The 19,329-nt window shown below is 45.2% G+C and overlaps 1 protein-coding gene across 1 annotated transcript in view; it reads left to right on the top strand.

Annotated features, from left to right (window-relative positions):
- Positions 1-3,937: 3,937 nt before the first annotated feature.
- Positions 3,938-19,329, top strand: part of LOC144486005 (NACHT, LRR and PYD domains-containing protein 3-like) — a 142,327-nt gene continuing 126,935 nt past the window's right edge. The window contains exons 1-3 of the mRNA XM_078204114.1: positions 3,938-5,143; positions 8,777-8,863; positions 17,018-17,188. Coding sequence (XP_078060240.1) covers positions 4,008-5,143; positions 8,777-8,863; positions 17,018-17,188 — 1,394 coding nt within the window. The 5' untranslated portion in view covers positions 3,938-4,007. The remainder of the gene's footprint in view (positions 5,144-8,776; positions 8,864-17,017; positions 17,189-19,329) is intronic.

Raw genomic sequence — 19,329 nt, 5'->3', positions numbered from 1 at the left:
CATTGGTGTAATAGGACGCCCATCTGGGGGCCCCACCACAGAGATTCCGACCTCTTCTAAGGTCCCATAATCCTGTCACATGGTTCTCAAATTGTGAAAATGAGAGAAATAATGAGTACAGAAATAAACAACCATTCCAAGGTGGATCCTGCGTTTACTTTCCTCTCCAGCAATCACTTATTCTAACCTGAACCTGATGCTTACTATCTGTTAGTTAATATCCCATCCAGTTGGACCAGTCCTGCTTCTTGCTCTCTTTTGCTATTAATTTATTATCCAATATATCAACAAAATAAAATTAACTTCTTCATCACAATAACATATTTTAACCATTTTACACTAAAAAAAATCCAGTCTGACCCATAAGACTGTAAATGTGTGACCTCTGACTGAATGTTGGAAACAATCCGTGAACATGTACTTCAGCGTAAGGCCACAATTGATTTGCCCTTTAATCTTCACAACTCTATTGTAACAAGTCCTAAATTCTCAGATCTCTGTTATAACATCAAACCATTCACCTCCAGTAACATTTGGATATATTCTCAGGACAGTTTTCTAATTGCTTTTATTTTCCTATAATGGAGGGTCCGAAATAATCCGTAACTGAGTGAAACTCTGACCATGTGCTCTGGGTTTGGATGGCACTCCTCCCCAGGGAAACATCAGCATCTTGAGCACATCTACTCTGTAGTGTATCTTTAAACTGCTGAAGAACACCCTAAAGCCACAGGGCGTTGTGTGATAAAGTTACTGGAATGTTATGGATCACATCTATAAGGACTGTTGTCACCAAAAGAGGATTTTGCTCTGAGCTTATTCAAGCAAAAATCTTCAGGGGATGTTTAACAGTTCTATTAAGTGTATTCTTTCCCTTATTTGAATCATTTGTTAACCTCAATGCAATACCATCACAATTGGCCTGAGCTACTTTTTCAGAAAACCTGTGCAGAATAGAAAAATTTAAAAAAAACATTTTGACAGCTGTTTCAAGCTTCCCTTTGCGGTTCGTGCACCCTTCTATGTGCACTACCTCATTCAGACCACTACTCGAGGCTGAGACTTCCGATGTCTTACTGTCCCTTCTGCCTCTCGACTTTCCTCACCTCCTGAAGACATTTCTGTGCACCCTGCTTTGTATTGGGTTCATGGTCCGATTTCTCCTCTTTTTGTGGGTTGTAAACTCTGAATGTAAACTGGTGATGAATGTTAAAACTTTGTGAACATGGTTAGTGACATTTCACACTAACTGCAAACATGCAAAATAATGGCTTCAGATATTTCAGTTAATGATGTGAAAATGATTGAATTGTTATCGTTGGTTGATTCTCCTGATTGATAAATCAACAATGTTTCCATTCATCTGTGGTCATTCCTGAGACAGCTGCAGCACGGGATCACTTGTGTGCCAAACTGAGAGCGGTATTCCAGCCATTAAATTTAGTTTATTCACATTCATTTGAAGGAATGATGGAATCAAGATGTGTGGAGAATATTCATCACTTTTCAGAATGACATTTCACCGAAAGAAGTCGCTGCTTCCTGTCCTCCAAACAACTGGGAAATCCCATCCCTGAGCAAGTCCTTTCCTTCCCTTTCCCAGTGTTTATCGTTCACACCTCTCATCGATATATTCATTATTATTCTTCACAGAAAGTCAGTGAGCTCGTGCAGAACGGAAACAGGGCGGGAAGTTCCAAACTTCTCCTCAATCTGGTTATGGGGAAAGGATCTCGGGCTCGAAGGATGATGTGGGAATCCTTTGTGAAAATGCACCGCAGTTTACGGAAATTGGGCACAATACTGAGAGAAATACAGGAACTTGGTATGGTAAAATCACACTGAATTCAGTTTCAGACCCAAACACTGCAAACTTTACTATAATATTACACAGACCTGATTTCATGGAAGTTAATTCTTTTCAACAGGTTCTGATCCAATTAATTATATGAAAGTTGGAGAAGAATTATCAGAAATACCCAGCCACCTGAAAGGTAAGGGAGGATTTCAGACAATTCATTTTACTTGTGAGAATCTGGGTATTTGGAAATACATCTTTGCCTCGAGGTTATCAGAATTAGAGATACAGAAATTCATAGAGTCTCGGAGCAGGACTAAAACTTGTTTGGAACTCATCAATTCTTGTGAATTCAGCATCGATGTAAGATTCAATCCATGTGACTTCTGACATTTCTTGTAATTATAGGGATATTGTTTCACTTCCTTAAATTCACAAAACCCCGTACTCACCTGGCAGGATCCTGATTCACTGAGAAACCCTGTATTCACCCGGCAGGATCCTGATTCACTGAGAAACCCTGTACTCACCCGGCAGGATCCTGATTCACTGAGAAACCCTGTACTCACCCGGCAGGATCCTGATTCACTGAGAAACCCTGTACTCACCCGGCAGGATCCTGATTCACTGAGAAACCCTGTACTCACCTGGCAGGATCCTGATTCACTGAGAAACCCTGTACTCACCTGGCAAGATCCTGATTCACTGAGAAACACTGTACACACCCGGCAGGATCCTGATTCACTGAGAAACCCCGTACTCACCTGGCAGGATCCTGATCCAGTTATAAACACTGTACTCACCTGGCAGGATCCTGATTCACTGAGAAACCCTGTACTCACCTGGCAGGATCCTGGTGCATTTAAACCCCTGCACATACCTGGCCAGAGCCTGATACACTGAAATGCTGTACACACCAGGCAGGATCCCGATACGTTGTACACACTTGGCAGGATCTGCACACGCTGCATGCACCTGGCAGGGTCCTGACGTGCTGTGAAGCACTCTGCCCACCTGGCAGGGTCCTGAGGCGCTGTGCCCACCTGGCTGGGTGCTGAGGCGCTGTGCCCACCTGGCTGGGTGCTGAGGCGCTGTGCCCACCTGGCTGGGTGCCGAGATGGAGGGGTATTTCCATACGGTCGCATGTGGTATACAGTTTTCTCCCTCCGAGTGTGCACAGCACCACAGGTAAAAACAGTAAAAATCTGCTTTGATCGCATTCAGCCGCTGAGCAATCTGTGCCCCAACTCCTCACAATACCCAGAACTCTGCTTCACAGACATCACTGAAGGATTCAAACGTTGAACGACTGGAATCTCCATTGTTGTACAATCAGGATTACGTGGGGGTTTGTACTGTCTACAATACACGGCAGCTTGGATAGTATTCACCATTAGAGAGAAAATATTACCTGCAAAGAAACCTGCATTCAGTAAATTTAGAATCAAGTGAGGATATGAAAATTTTCTCGGCTTTTGTTCACTTTCAAATGAGATTTCCATTAACTTTTAATGAATTAAATCTATCTTTTCAGCAAAGTGGTCTTGAGAATTTACTTATTAAAGCCAATAACATGAATAAACATTTTCTCTCTGTTCTGATTGAAGATCTCCAACAGAAACACAAGGAGACACTCCGGGTACAAACTGAAACACTGAGAGTGAACACTATCCTCATAAAGGAGAAGGTTAAGATTTTCCAGCTGGTTGGTCGATACGCTGAGCTCACGGTTATTTCTACTGTTCGAGATCGGACACTTGTCGAACATGAACTGCTGGCAAGAGGCCGAGACCATGAAGAATGGAGAGAGAAACATCTCCGGAGAGAACTGGAAAAAATCCGAACTGATCAATTGTTCCAGAGCAGCTTTTCCCAGAGAAAATCCAAATCTGGGAATTCAGCAGCAGTGAGCGGAGTGCCGGGAATTGGAAAAACAACAATGGTACAAAAGATTGTTTATGACTGGGCCACTGGGAAAATATACCCACACTTTCAATTTGTTTTCAGTTTTAAATTCCGGGATTTGAACACGATTAACTGTAGAATAAACCTGAGGAATCTGATACTGTTTTTCTATCCTTACTTTGGGAATATTCTGGGAGAGCTCTGGAAGAACCCAGAGGGATTGCTGTTTATATTCGATGGTTTGGATGAATTCAAGGACAGTATTGATTTTGCCGACAATCGGAGAAATACAGAACCTCAGTCCATGTGCACAGATCCCGAATGCTGGTGTGAAGTGTCTGACATTGTGTACAGTTTAATACAGCACAAGCTGCTCCCAGGATGTTCAGTGTTAGTGACCAGCCGCCCCACTGCATTACATTTATTGGAAAAGGCTGACATCAGTGTCTGGGCTGAAATCCTGGGATTTGTTGGTGATGAACGGAAGGGATATTTCAACAAGTTTTTTGAAGATCAGACGGTGGCAGCAGCCGTTTTCAAACACGTGGAGGAGAACGAGATCCTGTACACCATGTGTTACAACCCTTCCTACTGCTGGATCCTCGGTCTGTCACTGGGTCCCTTCTTTACACAAAGAGACAGGAAACGGCAGCAAGTTCCCAAGACCATCACCCAACTATATTCCTACTATATTTACAACATTCTGAAAAACCATGGCCGAGAGATTGAAAACCTCCGTGATGTGTTACTGAAGCTTGGTGAGATGGCCTTCACAGGAATCTCCAAGAAGAAGATTGTGTTTAGAGATGGAGATTTGACCAAGTACAAGCTGGAACCTTCCCAGTTCCTGTCTGGATTCCTGGTGGAACTTTTGGAGAAAGATGAATCTGCCCAGAGTGTGGTTTACACATTCCCACACCTCACCATCCAAGAGTTTGTAGCTGCACTCTCACAATTCCTGACTCCAGATCCCGGGGAGATCGGAAAACTCCTCAGTGAAGCCCACAGCGAGGAAGATGGGCGATTTGAGATATTTCTCCGTTTTGTTGCTGGTCTCTCCTCCCCACAGTCAGCTCGACCCCTGGTGGAGTTTCTGGGTCCATTTCTTCATCAAACAACCTGCCGAGTGATTGACTGGGTGAAGGAGAAGGTTGAAGGGCAGATTGGAGACACACAGACTGAAACTGGGAAGAGGAAGCTCCTGAACACATTCCACTACCTGTTTGAGTCTCAGAATAAAGCACTGGCTCGGAACACAGTGGGATCTATGGAAAAACTTTCATTTAGCGGATTGCGACTGACCCCGATTGACTGTGCGGTCCTGTCTCATGTCATTGGACTCTGTGATACAATAAAACACCTCGATCTACAGCAATGCTACATTCAGTGTGAAGGGCTCCAGCGGCTGGGACCCGTTCTGCACAAATGTCAGGAATTGAGGTAACTGTTTGGTCTCAGAGCGGATATTTTCATTGCTGAGAAGCCATTTCCTTTGTTCTAATAAAACAGAGACATGTTCAGTTGAGGAAGTCAAGAGGGAAACAATGTCCAATGGTCACAGAGAAAGCGCGGGAGAATGGCACAAAGCCATAAAGCTCATTTGAGAGCAGATGCAGACATGATGGGCCGATTGGCCTCCTTCTGAACCTGTAATAAATTTTTAATTCTCTGATAAAACTACAGCGGTTCAAGAAGGCAGATTCTCGTGGGCAAAGAGGCATCGGCAATAAATGTTGGCAAAACCAGCGATGATCACGTTCCTTGAGTGAATAAAAGCATTATTGGGATAAATTTTAAATAATTAGAGGTGTAAAGGCCTCGTTACAAAATTTTTAAAAAGGATATTTTCCCAACAGAAACCATCTGATTATGTATGATGCTAGAAGGAAATTTGTTTCTCTTGTGTTCGGTACAGCTTACAGTTTGTGGCTAATTATTGTCAGGATTATTTTCCTGCACGCTGCCTCTGTTATGTATTATAGTTGGTGTGTGTTTTATCGGGACAGTGTCCTTTTATAAGTCATGTGATAACTGGTAACATCAGTCAGGGTCGCAGTGGAGCTTCAGTCTTGTATTAAACCTCACAGTGTGCAGTTGTGAAAAGAAACCTCCCTTAGGTTACAGCAGCCCACGCTGTTTCTGTTCCATGGTTCTGACTGCAGCCTCATAAAACCTGAATCACTCGCTGTGTTTAAAAAAAATAGCTTTATTCACACTGTATTTGCATCTTTTAAAAATCACTTTAAATCTTGTTGTTGATCCTTGTCCGAGCAGCAACATTTCGATTTGCTCCCTGTTCTCTCCAGCACCATCACTATTTTGAACATTTCTATCAAATGTCCTCTCAGCATTCTTCCTTCCAAGGTGAACAACCTCTCCTATCGATCCTCGTGTCTGAAGTTTCACATCCCTGTAGCCAATCTTTTAAACATGTTCAGCGCTCTCTCCAATGTGTTCTAAGCCTTCCTAAAGTTTGACGCACTGAACTGAGATCTAACTGATGTCTTTTGCAGGTTCAGCACAGCCCCCTTGCTCTTGTACTCTATGCCCCTATTGACAATGTTATGATCCCAGCTGATTTCTGGACAGTCAGGTCGAAGAGCAGAAACCCGGCTCAGTAAATCATAACTTTTATTTATTGTTTTATTATTTAGAAATGTAGATGAACAGAATAACAAGGTCGTTGATTAACTTTTAACAAAAGAATAAAACCTTTGTTAAAAAAATAACTGCAATGCACCACCCCATCTAACTTCACAGATGTCTGCAGATCTGTAAGGATGACACGAGTTACAAAATAGATCTTATGCTTTAATGTTCCCAGTCAGTACACAGTTAATGTAAACCAACAATCCACCTGTGGTTCAGATATACCACTCTGTGAAACTCAGTGACAGATGCCACCCAAAGTAACTTCAGTGGATTCTTCTTCAAATCCCCCCAAATGTTTGTAACAATGTGAGAAAACCCGTCTCACTGGGACTGATGCTTCCGCTCCAGAAGCTCCACTCGAGAAACAAAAGCAGCTTTTGGAATCTTTTCAATGCTTTCTCTCAGGTGCCTTCACCAAGGATCCCTGTCCAATATTTCAATGTTTCCTTTCATTATTCCTCCATACTCAGCCGTGCCAACAGACACCAGCGCCTCATAGTCTGTATGAAGGTGTCACCAACTTTAGGAATATATCAGATATCTGGATTCTCGTGAGCAAACTTTACAATGTCTGCATCTCGCAGCTCTGTCTTTAACTGGGAGCCCGTCTCTGCTCCTCTCTTTAACTTCGGGAGCAGTCGCTAGTTCAGATTCAGGTTTTTTTTGTCTCTTTGACTTCTGTCTTCCTGGAACTCCTCTTTTCCTCCTTGGTTTCTGACGGTGATTTATCTTGTGGGTCCTGCTTTCTGAGTCCCTGCATTGCCCTGCCTCTCCTGGCAGCCTCTGTGAACTCCATCTCGCTTCTTGGGTTAACTGGTTGCAACTGAAACTCAGTGTTTCTATCATTCATTGTGGACTTCTGAATATAAGCAATCATTTTTTTAACCTCTCTAACTCTGACAATGTCGTAAACCTTAAATTAAAATGCAGGGACACAAAAAACCCGCAGGCAGGCAGCTTTGTTTATCACGAAGTGAAATTAAAGTTTTGGCTCTTTCTTAACACACAAGCACAGAAACACAAATTCAACTTAAACTCATGAATTATTATCTGATGCCTACAAACATAAACTATTTCACAGCAGTAAAGCCCAAGATGCTGTATTCTTTATTAACTGCTCCCTACACTTGCCCTGCTAACGGCAATGATCAATGTGCATATACGTCCAGTCCCTCTGCTCCTGCACTCTGTTAACTATTCTACCGATTATTTTATATTCCTTCCTCATGTGCATGTTACCAGAAAGTATCACCTCACCCGTCTCTGCATTGAACTTAATCTGCCACCTATCTGTACACTCCACTATTGTCCGTTTTTCAGTCCCAAGCTCTTCTCCTCACAGTATCCGATGCCTCAAACTGTTCTGTGATCAACAATCTTTGAAATTTTCCTCTATACTGCAAATACCTAGATCATTCATATATATCAGGGAAAAGCAAGGATCCCAATACTGACCTCCTCGGGTTCTCCACTACCGACATCCTCCAGCCTGAAAAATACCCATTATTCATTGTTCATCCAATTTTGTATCCACGTTGCTACTTTCCCAGTTATTTTATGAGCTTATGCCACAAGTCTGTTGTGTCACTGCATCAGATGATTTTTGAATCTCCATGTACACCACATCAACAGCAGAACCATCATTGAACCTTTCTGTTGCTTCCTCCAATTCACAGCAATATAAAGCCAGTCGCAAATGGCATTTTTTTAACCAACCAATGAATTTAGTTTTCTGTGTGTCATTATTAGACTTACCATTTCCCTTTTGAACTCAGTGTGGGTCGACTCAGTGTAGTTAAATGATCAACTGACCCTCCAACCCTCAGCTGAGCTTAACACCAGTGCTCCCGTCTGGAGCCACAGACTTGACTCAATTGGATTGACTCACTATTTAAGGTTGTGGTTACAGGCTCCTGGCCCTCTCTTCATCCACTCCAACAAACTGAGATAGCTGGGAATTAAACCCGTATCAACTGCTTAGAAAGCAACTATGCTGACCATTATATCATTGTCATCATTACATCACAGGGGTAAGTTTTTCACTCACAGGATGGTGTGTGCGTGGAATCGGCTGCCGGTAGTGGTGGTGGAAGTGGATTCGATTGAGTCTTTTGGATAGGTTCACGGAGGTTAGTAAGATAGAGGGTTATCGATGAGCCGAGAATGTAAGGAAATTGTTCGGCGCAACTTGTGGGCCGAAGGGCCTGTTTGTGCTGTCGCTTTTCTATGTTCTATGTTCTTCTATGTTCTAATGTAGTGTTACAGTCATAGCTGGGGTGTAGAGAAAGATCAACTTGGGTGAGGTATCGTATCGTAACTTGAATCTTAACTTGCTAAGTTTCTGACACAAAAATAGATCCAGCTATTTTTCCTGCTGAACATTCATCTGAATTTAATGTGTTTCTCACTTTCTCCATTTAGTCTGCGTCGCAATAATGTGGGAGATTCAGGAGTGAAACTACTGTCTGCGGCTCTGAGGAATCCAGAATGTAAAATACAGAAACTGCAGTAAGTATCAGACTGTGTGAGATTGTGTTAATAATCAGTGGATGTCTGACACTGTAAATTATTATCAGTGTCAGTAATCGTGTCATTAATAACCATTCCACATCATTCCTGTCAGTATTCGTGTTAAACACCACGGATTCACTCTGATTCCTGAAATCTTTCTCTCTCTGATCTCCAGTTTGGAGAGTAACAGCCTCAGATATTCTCACCTCTGCTCTCAGTACAAACCAGTCAGTGATGTGTCTGAACCTGAGTTACAATAAACTGCGAGAATCAGGAGTGAAAGATTTAACTAATCATTTATAATTATTCTCAAAACCATTCATGAAAATAAAAAAGGTGGACAAAACGATTAAATGTTTATAGAATTCCCCGATATGGCTGGTCGCATGTTCAATTCAGTATAATTTGTCATTCAGATTATAGATGTTTATGCCTGTCGGCTTCTCAGTTTGATTAAACATGGAAAACTGCTGTATATTGGTAAGGCAGATGACAAGCTACATTGAATTCTGATGAGTTTTATCCCGAGGGATCCACTTTCAAATGTATGTTAAACGGAGCTTAAGGAGCATCTGAAAAGAGAATGCAGATATCGAGGTGGGGAGGGTTATGAAGAGAATTCCAGAGCTTACAGCTCAGCAGTTCAAGGCACAGCTCAGCTGGCAATGGCAATAATCATTCTGGTGTTGTTACAACTCTTACAATGGCAAGAATCACTGTGCAGAATAGTCTGAATGATGTCCCTATTAATAATGGACATTGTTTTGAAGAACACAAATAATGATACAAAATATATCATTGCTATCAGTATTTTTGTTCTTAAAAACACGATCCGCTATGAGTAGACACATACTGAGCTTGGGAGCAAAGTAAGAAGACCATGAAATAAAAGAGACAAAGGCAGCCTGGATATGAAGTTATCTGAGTGACAGGAAATAGGCAGGAGAGGTGATCTATACTTTTTCATTCATCGGAAGCTGACAGTGGCTTTCCCCAGCAACCAGTACTGTGTTACTGCGACTAATTTTCTTTACATTATACTGCCAAATGAGACTTGGGTTTATCTAAAGATGAGATGTGAAGGTCCAGCACACGCCCACCAGACCACAGAGCGGACGCAGCATATGATAGACCGAGCTCAATCACACCAAAACCAATGGATCAGATCAGAGATCTGCTGTCTTGCCATATCCAGTCCGAAATAGTGTTACACATGCAACAAATGGTGGACATGCCGCTTACATGAGGTGACACGGTGGCACAGTGGTCAGCAGTGCTGCCTCACAGCGCCAGGGACCAGGGGTCAATTCCGGCCTTGGGTGACTTTATGTGTAGAGTTTGCACATTCTCCCCGTGTCTGTGTGGGTTTCCTCTGGGTACTCCAATTTTCTCCCACAGGCCAAAGATGTGGATGTTCGGTTGATTGGCTATACTAAGTTGTCCCTAGGTGTCTCAGGGTGTGTAGGTTACGGGGATTAGTGGGCCACATATGTGGAGTTACAGAGATAGGGCCTGGATATGATATTCTTTCAAAGAATTGGTGAAGACTCGATGGGCCAAAGGGCCTCCTTCTACACTGTGGGAATTCTATGATTCTATAAACATGCCACAAGAATTCCATCATTACTGATGAGGGAACCCAGAGCATCAGTGCCATCTGCAGCCAGAAGTGCTGAGTAGAATGATTAATCTCGGCCTCCTCCTGGGGTCCCCAGCATTACAGATGACCATTTGATTCACTGCATGTGAGGTAAAGAAATGACTGAAGGCACTGCATACTGCAAACTCTGTCAGCCCGGCTGTACCCCAGCAATGGTACTGAAGAATTGTGCTCCATAACTAGCCATTCCCCTGGCCAAGCTGTTCCAGTACAGCTACAACACTGGATCTACCGGACAATGTGGAAAAAAACAGGGCAAATCCAATCTGATGAATTGCTGCTCCATCAGTCTGCTCTTGAACGTCAGAAAAGTGTCATCCTTCCAGTGCCTCATGAACATCACTGCAGGAGTTCCTGAGGGTGATGTCCAAATCCCAACCACCTTCAATTGCTTTATCAATGTCCTGCCTTCCATTATAATGTCAGAAGTGAGGATGCTCACTAATGATTGCACAATGCTCAGTACTGTTCACAATTCCTCAGAGACTGAAGCAGTCCATGTCCATAAACAGCAAGACCTGAACAAAACAGAAAATGCTGGAAAGGCTCAGCATGTCTGACAGCTTCTGTGGAGAGAGAACAGCTAACCCTTCGAATCTGGATGACTCTTCGACAGAGCGAGCGTCTTAAGCTCTGAAGAACTTTCAGGCTTAACCTGATAAATGGCAAGTAATGTTTCACTGCACAAATGCCAGGCAAGGACCATCTCCAACAGACGGGAATCTAACCATATTCCCTTTACATTGAATGGCAGCACCATCGCTGAATCCTCGACCATCAACATCCTGAGTGGTGGGAGCGCACTGGGACCATTGAACAGACACTGAACTGTAAACACTATGGCTCCAAGGGTAGATCACAGTCTGGGAATTCGGAGATGAGGAACTCGCCTCCTGTCTCCCAAATGTTTGCCCACCATCTCCAAGGCACAAGTCAGCAGTGTGATGGAATCCGCTCATCTTGCTGGATTGTCTGCAGCTTCAAAAACACTGAAGAAGCTCATCCATGGAAAAGGAGCCCACTGGATCAGCTGGCCATTCACCAAACTAAACATTGACTGTCTCTACCACTGACGCACAGTGGCAGTATTTTACCACATACAAGGTGGAATGTAGCAGCTCACCAAGGTTCCTGAGCCAGCATCATCCAAACAGGCACTATCCATCACCGAGATGGCCAAGGATATCAGAAGGATGGGACACCAACCAGCTTCAGATTTCTTTCCAAACCACACACCATTCTGACTTGGAATATATTGCTTTTCCATCACTGATGCGGGATCATAATCCCGGATGTCCCTTCCTAACGGTTTTGTACCAGATGCTCTGCAGAATTTAAGAAGATGGCTCACCACCACCTTCTCAAAAGCAATTGGGGATGGGCTGCAAGTGTTGGCATTGCCAGTGATACCATCATCCCTTGAAAGAATTAATAAAGACAAGCGCTACCCACTGTAGAGGTGGGTAATTGTGCCTGTGTGTAACCCAAACACAGTCACGGAAGAGAGAAAAAACAGCTGCGACAGGACAAATAGTGTGACCATTGCACAGGCCAGAGGAATTCTAAAGATAGATCTGGTGGAACTATTTAATATACTCAGCGAGGGTCTCAAATGTCCAGGTGTTGTGCTGTGTTCCATACAACCTGGATCTAGAGTGGAGAAGCTTTGAACAAAGTGTGATGCAATACAATGTTGACCAGATGCTTCATGATGAGGAACCCCATGGACCACAGGCCAGGGACATGGGATATGTGTCAGGGAGGATGGAGATTCAGTAATGCAGACATGTTTTCCAAGAACCTTAACTCACACAGCCATTCAGTGTAATAAATCTTCACCATCTCCAGCACTGTTGCTGTTTCTGTGAATGTTTTATAATTTCCCTGGAGCCGTCACGACATGAAACAAAGGTATTGGAATTGTATTGACCTGATTCAGTGCTGTATTTCCCATCTCACATTCCCAGTGAACTGTTAAAGACCCAGTAATGTGGTGAAGCATTTTTTTAGTGGTGCTCCATCTCTGAATTTACTCAAAATACAGACATAACAAAGTGACCAGTAATAACAAAGTATAATCCTGTGAAACCCAAGGAAGCAACCCCACCATGACAACCACCGCCATCCCCGCACTTTCCGCTGAGCTGCAGGCAGCATCTTACCTCTCTCCTCTCCTCTGGGAATTTCGATGACCGTGGCCTTTGTCCTCGGATTTCCTGAGTCCTGGAAGGATCCGGCCAACTGCGGGTCCGTTGCCCAGATGCTGGAGTTGTCTCTGTCATCATAGCTTCGTGAGGTGCTTGTGTCACGGTCGGAGCAGAAGGGGATCCACTGCCCACACCAGAGGCATCCTGAGAGGAGCTCCCGAATACTGCAGGCAGCCGCTCCTCTATCCATTCAGGGCAAACTGGACCCTCCCTGCTCAGCTGGGGAGCTCCTGACAGTTACTCCAGGCACATTTTCCCACCCCTCCCGCAGCCCGTGTTCCACAGAGCTCATGGAGGTGGTGAGAACATGCAGGTTCATGTGTATTTCCTGTGGGTGATGGGCTGGATGTGACTCTCCATGAAGGTCACCAATCTCTCTGTGGAGGATGCTATTTGTGCTCCGACCTGAGACATGGTAACACTGCTGGCCTGGATTGACTCCTCCATCCTTTGTGTATGGATACACACAGCCTTTGGAAACTCCACCAAATGTTAAAGTATCCTACGCTGCAGCTCCAGTATCTGCTGCATTGTTAAAGACTCCAGTCACATTTCATCTTCCTGAAGCTGACAATGACCTGTCCTCTCGAGAGTGTGAGTGAACTCAGCTATTCCTGCCACCATCAGCTGTTCGGGTTTGTGTGTGCTCTCCTGTGCTGCCAGATTGTAACCCCTTTGCTAATCGTGAGAGACATTATCTGCTCTGGCGGACGTTATAGAGTATAATGTGACAATCCATCCTCTGACCCCTCCCCATCTTCAGAGCTGCACGCCTGTCTCCCGCTCACCGCAGCTGTTGATTTGTGAGAGAGTGAAGAATGTTAGAGGGTAATACACATTCCAACATGTCCTGCAGACTGTTCCTAACCCAGAGCTCCATGTGACCAATGGAAGACACACAAGCACCAGGTTTTGGACTCAGCAGCAGAGTCTCTCCTGTGCCCATCCATTCACTCACTCACTCTCTCTGGATCCACAACCCATCTCACCATCAGCGATTGCCCACCCAGCCTCCAGGTCTCCCAGCTCCAGCACTGCATCTTCCATTGGCATAAGGATGACACAATCCAGACACTGTCACTCTTGGCTCCTTCTCTGACGCTGTGTGCCCTCTTCTACAAGAACATAAATTTCCATTGTTACTCACCATCAAAGACACACACAAACCTGACGCTAATTTAGACTACCCATCATGGGACCACCAGGATGGTCAGTCAGTGTCGGCAGTGCAGTAGCCATCTCTGACTGACTCTTTACTCAGAGAGCGGTTGGGGTGTGGAATGGACTGCCTGCTGTCATAGTGAAGTCGGACACTTTAGGAACTTTCAAGCGGGTATTGGATAGGCAGATGGAGCACACTAGAATGATAGGGAGTGGGATAGCTTGATCTTGGTTTTGGACAAAGCTCAGCACAACATCGTGGGCCGAAGGGTCTGAACTGTGCTGTACTGTTCTATGTCCTATGTTCCATGTAACCCTTCACAGAGAGGCTGACATGTTCCTGAAGATTGATGCTGCTGTCTGGACATTGCCAGTGTCTGGGTGGAGATGGTCTTTCCACAATTTCTCTTTCATCCTTATTCACATATCAGCCTGTAGGCTTAACGCTCACCTTGTCAGAACATATCAGATTATTCATCTTTTGCCTCATTGCAGCCACTGCTCAGACCCTTGGCAGTGTCTATCCAGACTTGCTTGGGTTGATGTGACAGGTATCCTTCTCCAGTCCTGAGGGAACAGAACCTCCCTCCAAACCGAAATAGCCTTGAGAATTTCCAGGGTAGTGTCAGCGAATTGGGTTTAATCTGCCTTCTGCCATTTCAGCCCTTTGTTCATTAACCAGGGCTCCCTCACTGCTCCCTTCAGAGCCTTTAAAAGTGCTGCTGGCTGCCTTTAAATCTGGTGCCAGCATTGCCAGAATTGTGCTGTCCCCTGCAGCCAGTGGTTAAGCTCTGCAATACACAGGGATTTGGGGGAAGGTGGGGGAATGCCACTGAGTGAATTGCTCATTCGGAGAGTCAGTGCAGACACGATGGGCCGAGTGGCCTCCTTCTGCTCTGTAACAATTCTGTGATTCTGCCTGTGCTGCCTGAGTGGACGGATTTCCCGAACCTGTCAGACATTTACTGTGCCCGTTCTGGCTCTGTGTGGAGTTGGTTAGTTCAGTTGGTTCGGTGTCTCCAGCGTGATGTAGAATGACGCTGTTGTTGAGGGTTTGGTTCTCGTACTGGCTGTGGGGTTAATGGAGTCCCAACTCTGCCCATATCCCCACGTTTACTAAGTTGTGTCCCTGAAGTGACATGTACCAAATTGTGTCTCTTTCTATTGGAGAGATTTCATTGGGGACTGTGGCTACTAACACTGTCCACACGGCAACATCACCAACTTCCAGTTGAAATATCGATAACATTTTCAACCACTGTCTCCACAGAATTCTTACGGAGCACAATGAGGCCATTTGGCCCATCGTGTCTGCACTAGCTCACCAAATTGACATTCGAAATTCGTGTCATTCTCCAGCCTTTTTGTCGTATCCATTTTCGTAGCTCATTGCCTATCTTCAAAAAATCACCTAATTCCTTTTTGACTGCTTCGATGCAGCCGACCTCCACCACACTTCCCGGCTGTGAATTCCAGACCCGAACCACTGGCAGTGTGAGAAAGGTTTCTGTCGCATCATCTTCAACCCCACCACACACTCCATTCCTGAGCCCCAGTTACAATACTCACTGTCTCCATCTCCTGGTGTCCCTGTCTAACTGCACTCAGTTACCCCCCTCACTGTCTCCATCTCCTGGTGTCCCTGTCTAACTGCACTCAGTTACCCCCCTCACTGTCTCCATCTCCTGGTGTCTCTGTCTAACTGCACTCAGTTACCCCCCTCACTGTCTCCATCTCCTGGTGTCCCTGTCTAACTGCACTCAGTTACCCCCCTCACTGTCTCCATCTCCTGGTGTCCCTGTCTAACTGCACTCAGTTACCCCCCTCACTGTCTCCATCTCCTGGTGTCTCTGTCTAACTGCACTCAGTTAGAATACTCACTGTCTCCATCTCTTGGTGTCCCTGTCTAACTGCACTCAGTTACCCCCTCTCTGTCTCCATCTCCTGGTGTCTCTGTCTAACTGCACTCAGTTAGAATACTCACTGTCTCCATCTCCTGGTGTCTCTGTCTAACTGCACTCAGTTAGAATACTCACTGTCTCCATCTCCTGGTGTCTCTGTCTAACTGCACTCAGTTAGAATACTCACTGTCTCCATCTCCTGGTGTCCCTGTCTAACTGCACTCAGTTTGAATACTCACTGTCTCCATCTCCTGGTGTCTCTTTCTAACTGCACTCAGTTACCCCCCTCACTGTCTCCATCTCCTGGTGTCTCTCTCTAACTGCACTCAGTTAGAATACTCACTGTCTCCATCTCCTGGTGTCTCTGTCTAACTGCACTCAGTTAGAATACCCACTGTCTCCATCTCCTGGTGTCCCTGTCTAACTGCACTCAGTTACCCCCCTCACTGTCTCCATCTCCTGGTGTCTCTGTCTAACTGCAATCAGTTACCCCCCTCACTGTCTCCATCTCCTGGTGTCTCTGTCTAACTGCACTCAGTTAGAATACTCACTGTCTCCATCTCCTGGTGTCTCTGTCTAACTGCACTCAGTTTGAATACTCACTGTCTCCATCTCCTGGTGTCTCTGTCTAACTGCACTCAGTTAGAATACTCACTGCCTCCATCTCCTTGTGTCTCTGTCTAACTGCACTCAGTTACCCCCCTCACTGTCTCCATCTCCTGGTGTCTCTGTCTAACTGCACTCAGTTAGAATACTCACTGTCTCCATCTCCTGGTGTCTCTGTCTTACTGCACTCAGTTAGAATACTCACTGTCTCCGTGTCCTGGTGTCTCTGTCGAACTGCACTCAGTTAGAATACTCACTGTCTCCATCTCCTGGTGTCTCTGTCCAACTGCACTCAGTTAGAATACTCACTCTCTCCATCTCCTGGTCTCTCTGTCTCACTGCACTCAGTTACCCCCCTCACTGTCTCCATCTCCTGGTGTCTCTGTCTCACTGCACTCAGTTAGAATACTCACTATCTCCATCTCCTGGTGTCTCTGTCTAACTGCACTCAGTGACCCCCCTCTGTCTCCATCTCCTGGTGTCTCTGTCTAACTGCACTCAGTTAGAATACTCATTGAATGTCCCGCGCTGTACATTATTATTGTTAATTATCTTATTCTTAAAAACACTGTGGATTTACCCTGATTCCTGTTATTTTTCTCTCTCTGATCTCCAGTCTGAATGTTAATGGTCTGACAGATTCTTGTGCCGAGGACCTGGCCTCTGCTCTCAGTACAAACCGCTCACTGATAGATCTGAATCTGGGTTCCAATAAACTGGGAGATTCAGGAGTGAAACTGCTGTCTGTGGCTCTGAGGAATCCGGACTGTAAAATACAGGAGCTGGAGTAAGTAGCAGACTGTGTGAGATTGTGTTTATAATAACTGAATATTCAACAATATAATTTCACCACTGGTATTTGTATAAAAAACACTGCCCATTACTATTGGCGTCAGTTATGAATAAGGAAAACTGCTTTTCCTCTGACTCCTGTTGCTTCTCTCTCTGATCTCTGAGCAATGGGATGTCAGTCCCACAGATCCTTATGTTGAGGGAGTGGGGGAATAATGTTATGGTTCACCCTCTGAGGTCCAGTCATTGGCAACTGCAAACTGTATTGAATTTCTACCTTCGGGTGTGCTGACTCTCAGAATCCCCAACCTGATCCAATCACATGACTTCATATTATAAGATCCGACAGCTTTGACAAATCAACAGAAAAGGCAATGAGGGACAATTCGCCTGGGAGCAAAGGTCGCCAGTCACAAATCTGATAGGTTTGTGGTCACAGCACAGCTGAAGTAACGTATATAGTTTTGGTCACCTTATGAACGTATTTTATAAACATTTGAGAAAATGTTGGCTTGAGTCTTTCATGGCATGCCAGGCTTATCTTATGAAAAAATATAGAAATTATTCGTCCTATACTCACTGCAATTGGGACAAACCACGGCTGATCATGGTCGGCAGGGTGGTAGAGCTGTTAGCACTGCTGACTCAGAGAGCCAGAGACCCGTGTCAATTCCGGCCTTGGGTGACAGATTGTGTGGAGTTTGCATGTACTCTCCGTGTCTGCGCAGGTTTCCTTCAGTTACTCCAGTTTCCTCCCACATGCCAAAGATGTGCACGCTAGTTTGAGCGGCGATGGTAAATTGACACTTCATGTCAGGAGGATTTGCAGAGTTAATAATTAGGGTTACTGTTATAGGGCCTGGGCGGGATTGTTGTTAGTGAAGGATTGATGGGCCGAATGGCGCACAGCTTGTCTGGACTTGCAGAATCTCACTGGCTGTCCTGTCTGGAGACAATACACATCTCTTTAACCTGTGCTTAATGCTCCCTCCACTCACACTGTTTGTACCTTTAAGACTTGATTATCTGTAAAGACTGCATTCCAGTCATTATTCTGTAAATTGAGTTTGTGTCTCTGTATGCCCTGTTTGTGAGCATTTCTACACTCCACCTGACGAAGGAGCAGCGCTCCGAAAGCTGGTGGCATTTGCTACCAAATAAACCTGTTGGACTTTAACCTGGTGCTGTTAAGCTTCTGACTGTTCCTAACCCAGAGCTCCATGTGACCAATGATGAACACACAAGCTCCAAGTTATGGACTCAGCAGCAGATCTCTCCTGTGCCCATCCATTCACTCACTCACTCTCTCTGGATCCACAACCCATCTCACCATCAGCCATTGCCCACCCAGCCTCCAGGTCTCCCAGCTCCAGCACTGCATCTTCCATTGGCATAAGGATGACTCAATCCAGACACTGTCACTCTTGGCTCCTTCTCTGACGCTGTGTGCCCTCTTCTACAAGCACATAAATTTCCATTGATACTCGCCCATCAAAGACACACACAAGCCTATGATGCTGCCAGACTGACCACCATGGGACCACCAGGATGGTCACTCAGTGTCAGCAGTGCAGCAGTCATCTCTGACTGACCGGAACCCTTCACAGAGAGGCTGACATGTTCCTGATGATTGATGCTGCTGCCTGGACATTGCCAGTGTCTGGGTGGAGATGTTCTTTCCACAATTCCTCTTTCATCCTTATTCACATATCAGCCTGTAAGTTTAACGCTCTCCTTGTCAGAACATATCAGGTTATTGATCCTTTTGCCTCACTGCAGCCACGTGCTGCCTGCTCTGGCCTTTGGCAGTTTCCATCTCGACTTGCTTGGGTTGATGTGACAGGTCTCCTCCTCCACTCCTGAGGGAACAAAACCTCCCTCCAAACCGATATAGCCTTGAGAATTTCCAGGGAAGTGTCAGCGAATTGGGTTTAATCTGCCTTCTGCCATTTCAGCTCTTTGTTCATTAACCAGGGCTCCCTCACTGCTCCCTTCAGAGCCTTTAAAAGTGCTGCTGGCTGCCTTTTAATCTGGTGCCAGCTCTGCCAGAATGGGGCCTTCCCCTGCAGCCAGTGGTTAAGCTCTGGAATGCACAGGGTTTTGGGGGAAGGTGGGGGGATGACACTGAGTGAGTTG

The sequence above is a fragment of the Mustelus asterias genome, unplaced genomic scaffold, assembly GCF_964213995.1.
Source record: "Mustelus asterias unplaced genomic scaffold, sMusAst1.hap1.1 HAP1_SCAFFOLD_263, whole genome shotgun sequence".
NCBI lineage: Eukaryota > Metazoa > Chordata > Chondrichthyes > Carcharhiniformes > Triakidae > Mustelus > Mustelus asterias.
The sequence above is the reverse complement of the archived record's forward strand: the minus strand, read 5'-3'. Positions and strand labels throughout refer to the sequence as shown.